The 16,285-nt window shown below is 43.3% G+C and overlaps 1 protein-coding gene across 14 annotated transcripts in view; it reads left to right on the top strand.

The window, feature by feature from the left end:
• PRRC2C (proline rich coiled-coil 2C) overlaps positions 1–16,285 on the top strand; it is an 87,312-nt gene that overhangs the window by 41,861 nt on the left and 29,166 nt on the right. For 13 of the 14 annotated variants that reach the window (XR_001853631.3, XM_017664135.3, XM_017664133.3 and 10 more), the window contains exons 13-17: positions 7,099–7,268; positions 7,641–7,872; positions 8,825–9,035; positions 10,231–12,468; positions 15,015–15,223. Coding sequence is in view for 13 of the 14 variants with exons in the window: in XM_017664135.3 (XP_017519624.2) it covers positions 7,099–7,268; positions 7,641–7,872; positions 8,825–9,035; positions 10,231–12,468; positions 15,015–15,223 (3,060 nt within the window). In the remaining variant the exon portion in view is untranslated. The remainder of the gene's footprint in view (positions 1–7,098; positions 7,269–7,640; positions 7,873–8,824; positions 9,036–10,230; positions 12,469–15,014; positions 15,224–16,285) is intronic. The other variant, XM_037023694.2, reaches the window with a different exon arrangement.

Genomic DNA, 16,285 nt, shown 5'->3' with positions numbered 1-16,285 from the left:
TCATTCCATATTTTACCTGATTTGAAAATGTTGCTGTGAATGTGAATGTACAGATACTTTGGGACCCTGCTTTCATTTCTTTTGAGTATATACCTAGAAGTGGAATTTCTGGATCATATTGTAATTCCATTAATTTTTTGAAGAACCACCATACTGGTTTTCACAGCAACTGTACCATTTCCCACCAGTAGTGCACAAGGGTTCCAAGTGCTCCACGTCCTCATCAACACTTGTTATTTTCTGCTCTTTTTAGTAGAAACTAACCTACTCGGGGTGAGGTAGTACACTTTGTAGTTTTTAGTTGTACTTTCCTAGTGATCAGTGATACTGAGTGTCTTTTTTGGGTGTATTTTGGCCATTTGTTCAACTTTGGCAAAATGTCTGTTCAGGTCCTTTGCTCTTTTTTGAAGCAGATTATTGTTTTGAGGAGTTGGCTGTATATTCTTTTCTTTTTTTTTTTGAGTTGGCTGTATATTCTGAATATTAATCTTTTATGAGATAAAACATGTGTTAATTTTCTCTGTCAGTCCCATAGGTTGCCTTTTCACTCTGGGCATTCTTTTGATACATAAAACTTTAAAAATGTTATGAAGTCTTAATTGGTCCAATCTTTTGTTGCCTCCCCTTCGGTATCACGTCTAAGAAATCTGCCAAATTCAGTGTCATGAAGCTTTTCTTCTAAGAATTTTTAGTTTTATGACTTAAATTTAGGTCTTGGACATAATTTGAGTCAAGTTTTATATATTGTGTTAGGCATTAAGCGTCTAACTTAATTAATTCTTTTGCATGTGGATGTCCAGTTTTTCTGTACCATTTGTTGAAAAGACTGCCCTTTCCCCCACTGAATGCCCTTGGCACCTTTGTCAAAAATCATTCAACCATATATATGATGGCTTATTTCAGGGCTCACGGAGAATTTTACATGTGCAGTTAAAAATTACGTGTATTCTGCTTTTTTTGGATGCAATGTTCTGTGTATCTATTCCATTTGATCTAATGTGCTGTCCAGAATCACTGTGTCCTTTGAATTCTCTTACTGATCTTCACATTGATGTAAGTAGGGTGTTAAGGGCAGCTATTATTACTGTGTTATTGTCGATCTCTCCCTTTAGGTATGTTAGTACTTGCTGTAGACATTTTGGTCCTCCTCTGTTGGGTGTGTAGTTATTGTTGTTGAATCTTCTTGCTGGATTGAGCCCTTAATCATTATATAATGTCCTTCTTTGTCTCTTGTTATGGTCTTTCTATATTTTAAGGTCTGTTTGTCTGATGTAAGTACTGCTACTCCAGCTTTTTTTTTTCTCTGTTTGCATAGAGTATCTCTGTCCGTCCCTTCAATTTGTGTGTGTCTTCAGGTGTGGAGTGGGTCTCTTATAGGCAGCATAGAGATGAGCATTGTATTTGTATGCATTCGGTCACCCTGTCTGTTGGAGCATTTAGTCCACTCACCTTTAAAGCAGTTGCTGCTGTGTAGCTGAACACTGGTGTCTTGTGGCTTCTGTCGTTCCTCCCGAGTCCTGTGTTCTTCTCTGGCTCTCTTCCTGTGCATAATGGCTTTCTTCAGTGTTATTGGAAGATTCCTTTCACTTTGTTTTGTGTGTGTCTGTTGCAGGTTCTTGGTTTATGGTTATCTCAGGGTTCATATGTTAAAGTCCTATGTGTATAGCCATGTTTGTTAAGTTGGTTGTTACTTATGTTCAAACACTTTTTAACCCCACTGTGTTTTTACTCCTCCCCGCCCCCCCCTGTGTTTTATGTATATGGTGTCTTCTTTTGTACTCTTTGAAAGTCCCTAAACTGATTTTTAGAATCACTGATTTGCCTGGTTTCATCATTTCACCCTCATACTGGGTCTGCTACCTTTGTTGCTTTGCCAGTGGCCATTTTTTTTACATGATTTTCTTAATTCTAGTTATGGCCTTTTTTATTGGCTGTCCCTGCTCCCCTTTAAAGAGGTCCCCCTAGCATTTCATGTAAGGCTGGTTTAGTGGTGAACTGCTTTAATGTGTTTATCTGAGAGGCTCTTTGTCTCTTCATCAGCCTGAACAAAAACCTTCCTGTGTAGAGTGCTCTCCTGTTGTAGGGTTTTCCTTTCAGCGCTCTTGAGTGTATCATGCCCCTCCTTTCTGCTCTGTAGAGTTTCTGCTGTAAGATCAGCTGGTAGCCTGTGGAGTTTCCCTTATATGTAACTCATTGCTTTTCTCTCACTGCTTTTAAGATTCTCTCTTTTTCATAGCTATTGTTCAGCATTTTGATCACTATGTGTCTTATGTGGGCTTCCTTGGTGAGGCCACCTCGTTCAGGGCTCTCTGTGCCTCCTAGACCTGCATGTCTGTTCCCTTCCCCAGGCCTGGAAAGTTCTCAGCTGTTACTTCTTCAGACTAGTTTCCCTCCCCTTTCTTACTCTCTTCTCCATCTGGGACTCCTATAATATGATGTTAGGGTGTTTGATGTCTTGGTAGAGACACCTCAGTCTATCCTAATTTCTTAATCTTTTTTCTTTCTAATGCTCAGCTTAAGTGCTTTCCATTACTCTTGTCTTCCAAATCCCTGTTCCATTCTTCATCCTCTACTCTGCTGTTGATTCCCTCTAATATAGTTTTCATTTCAGTTGTTATATTCTTGACCCCTGATTATCTTTTTTTAATATTTTCTGTTTCTTTGTACAGGTTCTCACTAAGTCATTAAGTCTGGTGAGCATGTTTATAACTATTACTTTGAGTTCTTCATCAGATAGATTGCTTAAACTTTGTACATTTTGTTCTTTTTCTGGCTTGTTCTCTTATTTCCAGCATATTCCTCTGTCTCCTAATTTTGTTTGACATTCAGTGCTTGTTTCTGTGAAATTAGGTGAAAGGGCTGTGTCTCCCAGCCTTGAAGGAGTGTCTGTGTGTAGGAATGGTCCCCTTGGTAGGTAGACTGCAGTTCGGGCTGGCCCAGGCTGGCTCACTGGAGGCACGGCCTGTGTTGGGGCTTGATCCTGGGTTCTCCGTTGGACCAGCTGGGGCTGTACTAACACGGTGGCCACTGCTAGCAGGGACATGGCAGGTAAACCCACATGAATGCCATGCTGGTGTCACCTTGGTGGGACTGGTGGATCTCAGGCTGGGGTGTTTGGGCATAGGTGGAGGCCAGGAGGCTACCCTGGTTTGGTCTGGAGCTGGCATATGTACCCTGACCCTGCTCCCATCCCCATAAGCCATGTGCAGTGGGAATGTAAACACAGTGCTTGCCAGCATCTTCGAACCTGGGGAGAGTTCTAGCAGTTCTCCCACCATTTGGTTGGTGCTTTAGTTGTGAAAATCACCTTCCCTCCCTTAATGTGGTTTCCCCTTTGAACCGTGGGGGTTTTTGTTCCCCAGGGCAGGCAGATATGTGTTCTGGTTCCTCCCCAATGCAGGGCTGCATTGGGGGTGACATAGCCACCATTACCATGTCTCTGTCTCCTGCTGATTTTTACGTGCTCTTTCCATCCCTCCTCGGGCAGAATCACAGCTCGCTCAGGCTATAGCTCTTTCTCAGGAGGAAGTGCTCTGTGTGTCTGTGTAGATTTGGTGGATGTGTTGGGGGTGGATTCAGGCTCTTTCTGCGCCACCGTCTTAGGCTTCTCCCACATTTTGCTCTCGGTTACTCTTTCCGTGGCCTAATTTTGTCATTCTATTTTTTCCCTTTTTTAATCTGTTTTGTCTTAGGAACTAAAGTGAGTTTCTTACAGAAAGCTTGTAGTCAGATTAATTTTTTTTATCCTCAGTCCCCTTTTGGTTGGAGACCAATTTAATCCATTTACATTTATAATAAGTATTCGTTATAACAAATTTCTTCCTGTCATTTTGATATTTTCTATATGCTTTTAGCCATTTCCTGCATTTCTGTGTTTTTATTTGTTGATTTTTTTCGTAGTGAAACATTTTCAATTCCTTTCCTATTTCCTCTTGTTTATATTCTCTAGCTGTTTTCTTTGTTTTTGCCATAGGGATTGCATTTAACAGGTACAACGTAGAACATAAAAAGCTGTAACATGCAACACTGTGATTCAGGATTCATACCAGCTGAACTTCAGTGACATACACAGACTGTGCCCCTGTTCCTGTGACTGACTGTTCTATTTCCACCCTTTTTGGTTGTTGATATCACAGTATTACATCTTTATGCATTGCATTCTCAGAAACATAAAATAATTCTTTTAAAATCATTAGTTTAAAGTACATGGAAAACAAGGTATGAAGTTACAAACCAGAGTTACAGTAATACTAGATTTTGGCACAATAGTTGCTCTATTTTATAACATGCATTAGTTTCTTAAAAGAGTATAGAAAAATGTAGAGTTGTACACAATGTTAACATACTACTACTTCTTTAACTGCTGATATTTACCTTTATTGCCATTTTGTCATAAAGCTTTGACTTACTGCCCTTCATTAACCATGCTAGACTCGAGCATTTCTTACAAGGGCAGGTTTCATTGTAACAAAGTTGCTCAGCTTTTATCTGTGAATGTCTTAATTTCTCCCTCTTATTTGAAGGATAGTATTACCAGATAGAGGATTCTTGGTTGATAGTTTTGGGTTTTTGTTTTTTTTTTAACATTTTGAATACTGAATCATGGCTTCCAATATTTCTGATGAGAAATCTGATAATATTACTGGGAATCCTTTTAAGTGACCTTTCTTAGTGTTTTTTACTTCCACTTTCAAGATTTTCTCTTTGTCTTTTGAAAGTTTATATTGTGTCTCAGTTTGGGTCTTTTGGATCTTCTTAGATGTTTGTATTCATGTCTTTCATCAGATTTGGGTGTTTTTAGCCGTATTTACTCACATACTCCCTCTGCCCCTTTCTCTTCTCTGTCCCACTTCTGGTCCTCTTCAGGTGTGGTGTATTGGTTTATTTTATCTGTCTTTCATTTCTCTTAGGCTCTATTTACTTCTCTTCAATTTTTTTTCTGTCTGTTCCTCATATTTAATGATACCCTTGTTCCTGTCTTCAAGTATGTGTAGTCTTCTGCTTTCTCAGTGTGCGTTTCAGTGCAAGGTGTCGGGGGTAGCTGGAGCTGTGCCAAGAGCTCTAGTTGACTGAAATTAACCAGTTTACTGTTGAAGCCTTCAGTAGACTCCAGAGTTTCAGAGTAGTTCTAGTACAGATGTGCCAGTGAATCTGTTGTCTTTCTACTCCCACCGTCCTGGAATCCTGTGTCTTCCATCAAAGTGCCATAGGTAGCATTTACAGTCTTAAAACATGAATAGAGATATTCTTTTTCTTTATTAATGATAAAAGATGTTGAAATAAATAGGTCATTTGGTTTCAGGGTGACAGTGGGATTATATTTTTCAGTGGAGGGAAAATCAAGCCTCTCTGAAGTATTTCTCAGTCGAACTTCTGCTCTTTCTGTTGGCAAAATTGTGTTGACTTGATAGTTCAAGTGCCAATTCTTGTACTTTTTTCTGATACCAAAACATTAAAATTGCATAAAATCTCATTTATTCACATGCATTAATACTCCTAAACCTTAAGTTGAAATGGAATTTTGGATTTAGTCATAATTAAATGGCTGCATCCTGCTCATAATTTCAGATTTGATATCTACCAGTTGAAAAGTAAAAACTCCCACAGTGCAGTTTGTGTACTTGCTGGGCTGTAGCTGCACTCACAACGAAAGCCTCTTCTGACTCTCACCAGCTTTTCTGTTCCTTCCCAGGTTTGCTTATAAACTCTAATTAGCACAATTAAAACACTGTGTAAAACTTTCCTCTGAACTTGTAAAGTCAGTCTTGATGAACAGCCTGACAGTAACTTAAAGTAGAAATAGTTGTATTTCAGTGTATTTCTCAATCAGAAATACTGAACCTTTTCGACTTCCAAACTCATGCTAGAAGACTCTGCTCACTGAAATTATATTGTAAAGCTATTTATAATTTTGCTTTGTGTTTATACATAAATTTACAACATAAATGCATAAGTTAAAACTCCCCCCCCCAGAGATACAGAGCAGTGGATAGCCTGATGTTGGTGAGCAGCCTGAGGGATTCTCATGGGCGGTGAATAAGATGGGACTGTGGGTTAGAAACGAGGGCATTCATATTTCCAGTCATGGGTTTGCCAACAAATACATATGATGACCCTGATTAATAATTTAACTGTCTGTGGTGACTATGTCTATGTAAGTTAATTACGGTTTTCTTTTTAATAGTATCTGGTGGCACATCTTTCTGTTTCTCTTTCACATTTGTATGTTCTCTGATGGCAATTTAATTGTAGCTGGGTCTATCAGTGTGATGTGCCTGTTTGATTTTTAGGTGTTGTGCCTACTCGGTTCTCTTTTCTCTCCAACATTTTATTTTCTTTTTAACAAATTATTAATATTGAATATAATGCAGCCAAGAAAATGTGATTTGTGGTTCTTCACAGCATGGTTTTACGTTGGCAAAACAAATTGCCTTTTAAAATTCATCCCTAGTTCTCTGAGAGAAGAATTTTTAACAAGTTTGGCTTTGTAATTGTGAGAAGTGACATTCTCTAGAGTGATTATGGCTCTGGTTTTATTTGGAATGAAAACATTTTTCTTGGTATGTGTGTTTTTCCCCTTTGTCTATCATACTTGACACTGTACGTGGAATGATGATTTATATGATGATCACTCTGTGTCATCAGACTTAGACTGTTTAGTTTTGTTTATGGATGATAGTCACTTGGATCAAAGAAAATAAGATAAACCAATGTGTTCTAAGTATTTATAGCCCATTTGTATTTTCACATTAGTCCTAGTGAACCACAAGTAAACATTGACAGTTTACTGAAACAATGGAAAATGGGTGGTGGCTGAAATGTTTTACTATCACAGAACAATCCACGAATGGATCTCACTGTGGTGAAGCTTTTGGAGAGATACCCTCCCTCTTAAGACTCCACCCTTGAGGACATCGAGGGTTTTGTTCATCCAGTGCATGGGTGGCTCCCATGATCAGAGTGCCAAACAGTGTTTGGGAGTGATCGCAATGCTTTCTTCCTTGATCTTTCTCATAAGTAGGTGCAGTTACTCCAGCACAGACATCGTGCGCTGAGTGTCACGGGCGAGCATGTCATCTCTCCCTTTGTTTTGGGCAGAGGACGGCGCCACTTGCAGCAGACAGGACAGCAGTCGCGGTGACAGAGAGCCCTCCCAGGGGCCGCAGGAGGCCGAGGCCGAGCCGGGCTCGCAGCCGCGGCCCGCCGGGCTCCCTGGCTACTTTAAGCAGTTCCAGAAGTCCTTGCCACCGCGCTTCCAGCGCCAGCAGGTAAGGCGGGGCGCGCGGGTGGCGGTGGCGGTGGCGGTGGCGGACGGCGTTCCTTGGGCCTAAAAGGATTCGCCATGAGTTCTCGAGCGCTCGCGCCGCACCTGAAATCCCTTCCCATTTGGTGATGCTCGTGGGCCGGCTGTGTGGGAACGAGTGGTGCCTTGGCCCCACCGCGGGCCGAGGTGGCTGCTGCGGCGGCTTTAAGGGGTCGCCTGAGTACCGGGCACAGCGTCTCATCTTGTTCTCTGCCTTGCGACCGGCCGCTGTTAATTAAGCGCCTTTGGATTCTGGCGCCCGAGCGGTCCCGGGAGCCTGTCGCGATGGGCGGGGTAGGGGTGGGGGCGGCTGCTAACACGGCTCCTGCCCTTCCAGGAGCAGATGAAACAGCAGCGGCAGCAGGCCCCGCCCCTGGCCACCGTGGCCCCACCCCCGGCCAGCACGGCCCCACCCCCGCCGCACAGGCCCCTGTTTCCGCAGGTGCGGCCGCACCCGCAGCACCTGGCTTCCATGGGCTTCGACCCCAGGTGGCTCCTGATGCAGCCCTACATGGACCCGAGAGTGATATCGGGCCGACCTGCGGTGGACATCCCGCCCCTTCACCCCGGTAAGCCGCAGGGGGCTTGCCTCACCACACGTCCTTGAGTTACACCAGGCACTAGTTTGTGTTTCTCCTCTGCGTTTAGTGTTTATTCCTTTTAGAGTTACAACTCACTAAGAACTTAGACAGGACCCCAGGATTTTTAATCATAAAGTTATGTAACTTCCTTTCAGCACAAACAAGTTCTCTAAGTGCCTGGCATTGTACCAACAGTGTGATAATACCAGAATCTTACCTTGTGGTATGTGAATGTTACTTAAAAATTTTGAGATGGAAAATTATCTCCTATCTTATTAGCAGTATGTTATTTACTACATTATTTTTAAGTGTTTCAGCATTTGAATTTTGTATGTATATTATATATTCCAGCTTTTCAGAGTTCTCCATCATTTGTCAGCCTAATACTTGAGTTTCCTTATACATTAGCCACAAACAAATATTAACAACCTTTTATGGAATCTATCAGAATAAGTCCAGATAATTCATTACCAAAATGATATAGAGGAAAATTCAGGGGTGATCAAAACATGGTTTTAAAATTTACACTGGAATTTTAAAATTTGAAACATGATTTATAGCTTATTATCAACTAAAGTAGGTTAATGCATTTTCTGCAGGACGTACACTGGCGGGGTAATTCTCACTGCACTTGAATGAACGTGTGTTAACATGGAGTCACAGTACTTGTCGCCTGGCTCTCTCCGGCGTCAGGTTTCTTCTCTTTTTTAAAGAAAGTAGGCCACAGCTGTGGTTCCTCAGTTCTTAAATCTGGCTACTTAATAGTGTTAAAAAAAACCTCATACATAGAAAAACTCTGATTTTCATTGATCATTTGTTGAGTCAATCAGTTTTACTTGGGCAAGATTATTTCTAGTTTAATACGGAGAATTCCAAATAGTAATCGGTAACCTAGATTCTGATTTTGTTTTTGTTTTTGTTTTTCTGGCCTTTTGTACAGGAATGATTCCTCCTAAGCCATTAATAAGAAGAGATCAGATGGAAGGCTCACCAAACAGTTCTGAGTCCTTTGAGCATATAGCTCGACCTGCAAGAGATCACACGGTTTCCCTCTCTGAGTCTCGTATGATGTGGGGGTCGGACCCCTATCATCAGACTGAGCCTCAACGGGCCACTACTCCTAAGGCAGCAGAAGAACCTGACGATGTGAGGTGATTATTAAAATTGGTAATAGACCAAATAGAATATTGTGGTGAAATGGAAACTGTATAGTGTTTGTGAGGCCATTAAGATTTAGGACTATGTGGCAGATCCACAAAAACTTCCTCCTATTTAACGTGTCATTTCATGTTTAGACATACTTTCTTTTTTCTGGTATTTCTGTATTAGGGTATTTTGTAACCTGGTTCTGTACACTGAATGAAATGCTGAAATTTAGGGTTAGATGTTAAAATTGGCAAGTGTCTACTGTTGATTTAGGTACTTCACGTGTAGTCTGGCTGATGTGTTGATGTAATTCTTTCACTGTTGAGAAATCTGAGACATTGAATTATCAGTATCTTACAGAACTTTTCTAAGGCTAAGATAAGGACAAATACTAATTTACAAAAGTACAATGAAATTGCAGATAACCGGTCATCTCTAGTAATTTATAATGATAATAGAACTTCTTCCCTTTTAAGGAGTATTTTTTATGATTTTTAAAAATTCTGATTCACTGGGGAAAGTAAACCTTGTATACTCTGAATTATAGGTAGAAATTGTTAGTCTTGATGGATTGAGAATTCACATCAGTATGGTCTGAACTTCCTTTCATCTTAAGTAACAAACTTCATTTATTTTTAATTAGGAACAAACCATGGTACAGTATCTGTCCTCTTAACAAAAGCACAATGTTTGTACCATAGATCCCCAGCACTTTCTTATCTTTTCAACTGAAACTTTATACACATTTATTAGCTACTCACTACCTTCTTCCTCCCAGTCCCTGACAATCACCATTCTTCCTGCTTGGGCACGTTTGGTCGTATGCTACCCCTTGTATAAGTGGGTCACACAGTATGATTCTCTCTGACTGAGTTACTTCACTTAGTGTGTCCTCATCCTGTCGTAGCATATCACAGGGTCTCCTTCCTCCCTTCCTCAGTCCACTGCACACAGGCGCACACACACCAAGTTTTCTTAACTCAGTCATCTATCATCATTGGACATTTAGTTTTTTTCCCACCTCTTGGCTATTGTGAGTAATGCTGCACTAAACTTTTTGTACAGACATAAAGGATGCTCTTTATGATTAGGATCCATTGTTCTGTGTTTTAAAATTAGAGAAATCATTTTGCTTGACACTCACATGTGCGAAGGATTTTGCTTAGATGGTTTTATGCCTATGAATTCTCATTATCCTAGGCCTGAAGCCCAGTTGGATCAGGAACAGATTACTGCTGCTCATCCTGTAGAACGCAGCCAGTTGGAGGCACATCCAAAAGCAGAATTCATAGAATCAAGTGAGACAGAAGTTCAGAAGTTTTTGAGCAGATCTGTGGAAGACATTAGACCTCATTTCTCTGACACAAGTAATCAGCCTGCTTGTTTTGAGGTACCTGATCAAAAGACTGTATCCACTCCTCAAGAAGAGCGGGTTTCAGCTGGTGAAAGTCAGCCTCCCCGGAAAAGAAGTGTTTCCCATGGATCTAACCATGCTCAAAAGTCAGAGGAGCAAAGTGAGCCGTGTGCAAGCATTCCTAAAGTAACCAGCAGGTGCACTGACTCCAGAGAGCCCGCAGAAAGGCCAGAGGAAAAGCCAAAGAAGGATGGCTTCCTACGGCCCTCTGAGGGACCGAAGCCCGAAAAGCTGTATAAATCTAAGCCGGAAACTCGGTGGGGTCCACGGCCAAGCTCCAGCAGAAGAGAAGAAGGCCCTGATAGGCCCGTGAGACGGTCAGGCCCCATTAAGAAGCCTGTCCTTAGAGATATGAGAGAGGAGCGAGAGCAAAGGAGGGAGAAAGAGGGAGAAAAGGTCACAGAGAAAGTCATAAAACCCGAAAAGACAGAGAAGAGACAATCCCCACCTGCCCCCCCAACACCTGCAGCACCAGTTCAGCCACAGGCGATTCAGCTGCCGCCACCTCAGCTGGAGCCGGAGAAAGCTCCTGCCCCAGGGACCTCAGTTGTGGCGCAGAAGCCGCCCCAGGGTGCTGAGGAGCCATTGGACCCCATGAGGAGTGTTGAGGTAGAGCCTGCCGCGGAAGCTGGGACCCAGCTGACCATCACAGCGCCGGCCGTCAAGGAAGAAGAGCCCCCTGAGAAAGCTGGCAGCAAGGACCTCGTGGCAGAGAGGCCACGGCCTGACTCGGGACCAGCAGTCAGAAAGGAGCTGGCGTTACCCCCTCGGACCTACTGGAAAGATGCTAGAGAGAGAGACTGGTTTCCAGATCAGGGGTACAGAGGCCGCGGCCGCGGTGAGTACTACTCCAGGGGCCGAAGCTACAGAGGCTCCTACGGAGGGCGTGGCCGCGGGGGTAGAGGGCATACCCGGGAGTTTGCTCCCTATAGAGACCACAGGCCGCGGACAGAGCAGGCGCCCTCTGGTCCTCCTAGGCGGCGGGAGGAGAGTGAGACGCGCAGCGAGAGCTCGGATTCTGAAGTCCTGCCCAAAAGGAGGAGGCAGAGAGGCTCGGAGACCGACACGGACAGCGAGGTCCATGAGAGCGCTAGTGACAGGGACAGTTCGAGCAAGGGCAGACCTCTCAGGAGGGAAGAACGGTCTGAAAACAGAAGACCTATGAAGCCTCAGTCCTTCAAGCTGGAAAATCATGCCCGAATTGATAACAGGCCTCTGGGAAGACCTTACATAAGGGATGACGACAAGTCCAAGCCGGGTTTCCTTCCTAAAGGAGAGCCTTCAAGGCGAGGCCGAGGGGGTACTTTCAGACGCGGTGCAAGGGATCCTGTAGGTCGCCCGCCACGGCCTCCTGCCTTACGAAGGCCTGCTTATCGGGACAATCAGTGGAGCCCAAGGCAGGCAGAAGCTCCCAAACCAGATGATGGAGAGCCACCAAGGAGACACGAGCAGTTCATTCCTAATCCAGCAGATAAACGACCTCCAAAATTTGAGCGAAAATTTGACCCAGCTAGAGAGAGGCCCCGGAGGCAGCGTCCTACCAGGCCACCGAGGCAAGATAAGCCCCCTCGGTTTCGACGGTTAAGAGAGCGGGAAGCTGCTTCCAAAACCCGTGAGGCACCGGTGCCTGCGGCAGGTGGCATGGCCGGTAGCACGGCGCAGGAACCAGTCGGTGCTGCTGGGGGCGGCCCTGGGGATAAGACGCCAGACTCACCAAACCAGAACTCGTCGGACCAGGCGAATGAGGAGTGGGAAACAGCTTCTGAAAGCAGCGACTTCAACGAGAGGCGAGAGCGGGGTGGGAAAAGAAATGCCGACCCGAGTGCACAAGTAGTTGTAAAGGCCGGAGAGAACATCTTACCTCCAAGGAGGGAAACAGCAAAGAGAAGCTTCTCTAGTCAGAGGCCTGGCGTAGATCGCCAGAACCGGCGAGGCAGCAGTGGTGCCCCCAAATCTGGAAGGAATTTCTCGGGTCCTAGGAATGAACGGAGAAGTGGCCCACTGCCAAAAAGTGGGAAGCGAGGGTGAGTACTCAGTGTCAGATGTGGTTGCTCCCACGCCTCTCCCGAAGCCAAGAGGGGACATGTTGGCTGAACTGCTCGGGTCAGTCCGGACACAGGCCTTTTCTCTGTTCTCAAAGTGTAAGGGTGTTTGAGGCCAGAAGGGAGTTGTTTCAGCCATCTTTGCCTGCTAAGGTGCATTTTCCCGAAGAGTCCTCTTGGGGATTTGTGGTTTTGGGAAAACCTGCATCTGCACCGGTGGAGGGACCAGTACGATGTCTTTCTGTCCAGTAAGTCATCTCTTTATGGGAGTAGCCCACCTTTCTTGGTTTCTCTTTGCAAAACTGGTGCTCACAGGGGTGCTCTGGGACTTGCATGTACTTTGTTCTCTACTGGTTTCCAGAGAGTGAATATTGAACATGACAAATAAATGATGCTCCCCTCTTCAGGTATAAACCTAAAGTAGATGATCAGGCTAGAAAGAGGTGCAGAAAGCAAAGTTGTGCCCACCACTGCCAAAGCCACCAGTAGCATTAATGCCATGTCATTGGCTGTTTTTAAAAAGAATTTTTCTAAACTGTGCTGAATTAGGTGCCTGTTATAGTAAACGGTGAACTGATTTCTTTAGTATTAGGAAAAATCATAAAGTAGTGGAGTGGTGTGCCCGGTTTTAAATGTGGCCCTGGTATTTGTTTTTGCTAGTCTTTGCTTTCTCACCAACAGAATGGGGAGAAAGTCGTGCCTATAAAATGTGTGAGGCTGCTGGCTTGGTGTTGGTGATGCATGTGACATAGTGCCTGGTGTGTAGTAAGCAGTGTATTATGGTATCCCCTGTTTTTTGACCAAATTCCCAAGTGTGCAGTCTGAGCTGAAAAGAAATTTATTCAGACAGTATGATATTAATCTGCACAGAATGTTAAGTACAGCCATCAGTGAACATATTTTGCTTTGTGATATTTTAGGGAAATACCTAAGAAAATGGGATAGGGCTCACTCACCTCTAGGGAAATTATGCAACAACCAGTTATGTTTCCTGAGTGCCTCCTTACATAGGATTTGAGGCTTCTTTTAAAAGTCCAAAAGAGTAGGATAAGGTAAGGTCAAAATAACAGTGCAGTTGTTGACTGTAACTGAACTCTTAGAATTTCGAGTAAAGATACTTGGAAAGTCTTTTTTTTTTTTTTTTTTTTAATTTAAAGGTCTAATTGACAATGTGCAACAATTGCTGCCTGAGTCTGGCATACTCCATCTGACAATTAGAAGGTCCCTCCAGTTGTACAAAACAGGCAGCTTTCATAGGCAGACACAGGACAGGAAACTGTTGGCAAAAAAAGGATTGTTTCAGGCAAGGTCATCTTCCCTGAGGGAATTCAGGGGTCTTGTGCAGGTGACCTCACCAGTATGGGTCAGGATTGGTTTAAATTCCACTTGCTGGAGAGGCTGAAACTGCAATTGGGTATTAGGTCTTGGGGGGATTTAACATAAGTGACTCCTTTTGAGGCCTCTTGTTTCCCATTCCTCTCTTTTGATCGACCTCTGCCTAAGAGAGAGGTGATCAAAATTGAAGGCATCGGGCTGCTCGCAGCTGTCACTCCAGTTCTTTGATCCAGCTTTTGCTAAATCCTGCGTATAAACAGGTCACGACCCCAGGCTTCCAGTTTTTAGTCGGTTATTCCCTTCGTTCCTGTTTTGAAGTTCTGGTCAAGGGAAATCTTGATGTGATTTCTGTGCGATGTAGGCCTCAGCTGCCTGGCAAGGCTTCAGTGCCATGTGGGTGGCAGCAGCTTTGACCCTGCAAGAATAGTGGCAGCTCCTGGTTGTTTGGAAAGCAGATGTCTGCAGGGGCCCCATGTGGGACAGGGGAGTCCGTCCCTCAGATGATGGAAGCCCTGCTTTGTGCCAGGCACTCGGTAAGCTCTTATCTCAAATGATTCTGTAAGCAGAAATGGAAATGAATTGGTGCTCCATTGTCCATGGTCTGTTTTCATAAAATTTGTATGAAATGAACCTAAGAATAGAATTTGTTAGGAAAGAAAAACTATAGAAGTACATTTGGTTTGTGAAGTGAATTGCTTCCATATTGAAAGTTTTTAAAAAAATGTTTACATTAATGCATAAATCTGAACTTTTTAAAAAAATGTTTACATTAATGCATAAATCTGAACTTTAAAAAATAACACTGTGTGAACATGGAACACTTAAAATTTTTTCATGTGCTGCCCTCTTGTGGAGAAGATAGAGTAGTGACTACTTGGGACCAGCTTGGATCACAAATTTTGATGCAAACAATGGTGATCAGACAAATAGACATAATTAAGAACCTTAAGGGAATAATTAGAATTTTAGAATTTAATTGCTGGAAAGAACCCTAGGGAGCTAGTCTGTCTTTGGGAAACTCCGTTTTAGTGAGGTTGCACTCAACAAAAGCCACAAGGGCTTGTTGCTTTTAGAATTAGGGTCTTTTATCCCACTGTCATCTCTTTGTAGACTGAACTCTACAAATCAACAGTGAGAGCAGTTTTCTTTTGTTCAGGTGTAGTGATGGCTCCTGTTTCTGTTACTGTTTGTAGGCCACCTGATGACCCATCTGCAGGCACAGCAGGTGTTGATCTTGCCAGCAGCAGCCCTTCACAGCACCAGGAGGGGGTACCTAATGGGACAGGACAGAAGGGATCCAAGGACGCCACTGGGAAGAAGAGAGACGACACCAAGCCAGGCCCTAAAAAACCCAAAGAGAAAGTAGACGCGTTGTCCCAGTTTGATCTCAACAATTATGCAAGTATGTCTCATGTCCCTTTTATTCATGTACTTTTTACATGTCTGTTTGTTACACATGAGTAGATACTATAAATAAGGCAGCAAAGAACAAAAGAGTTGAATCTACAGGGCTACAAGACAGAGAGGTTAGAGGCTGATGATGAATCACTAACACAACTTAAACTAAAATAACACCATTTTTTAGCATATACTTGAATACTGCTTTAAGTCTTGTTAAGATAATCCACAGGGTTTCACTGTTCTTCGTTAAAAAGGAGAGAAACACTCTACCTTGCCAGATAGGTACAGGAAAGTACAGAGAACCAAACAGATGCTTAGTATGTATGAGAGAAATGTTGACTTCAGTTAGTTAGGACCTTGGTAAAGTTGGCATCTAAGACATAGTAAACAGAATCAGTATAGGGTGGGAGGCAGTGTTGTTCTGTGTGGGTAAACACTTCAGATACCGTGAAGCTGATGGGATATCCAGATGCGAATGATGACCCCAGCAAGAAGGAAGTATTTGATGAGGAACTTAACAGAAATCTGAGTAGACACATATGTAAAAATGCGCTGTTTGCCATTTATTCAGATTTGACCTAAGCTGGAAATGTGGAAAAAACTGAGAGATTTACTAAGGTAAGACCAGATATAGTAATGGGAAACTTAGGTACTGTTATTCCAGTGTTAGAGCTACAGATGAGAGTTTTCGTGTGCTTGATGCCTATTTATGCATATTAAACTGGATTTCGGGCCCAGGACTTTGGCATTAGTATTTCTAGACCAGGGTTCTCAAAGTGTGCTCCTCCTCATCAGCATCACCTGGAAATTTGTGAGAACTGTAGCCCCTCGGGCTTTGTCCCAGACCGCACTGAACCAGAAACTCTTGGAATGTATAGCAGTCTGTTTTAACAAGTCTCCAAGTGATTCCAGTGCACACACGCATTTGAGAACCATTATTCTAGACTGTCATTTTAGGGTTCACATGGGAAAGATAGAAATTTACCTCTTAATTGTGTGTTTAAGAATCTTTAGTTAGATCGTCAGAGCAGTGGTTCTCAACAGAAGTGATTTTTCACTCTGG

The sequence above is a fragment of the Manis javanica genome, chromosome 14 (genome assembly GCF_040802235.1).
Source record: "Manis javanica isolate MJ-LG chromosome 14, MJ_LKY, whole genome shotgun sequence".
Lineage (NCBI taxonomy): Eukaryota > Metazoa > Chordata > Mammalia > Pholidota > Manidae > Manis > Manis javanica.
This window is presented reverse-complemented; position numbering and strand designations above follow the sequence as displayed.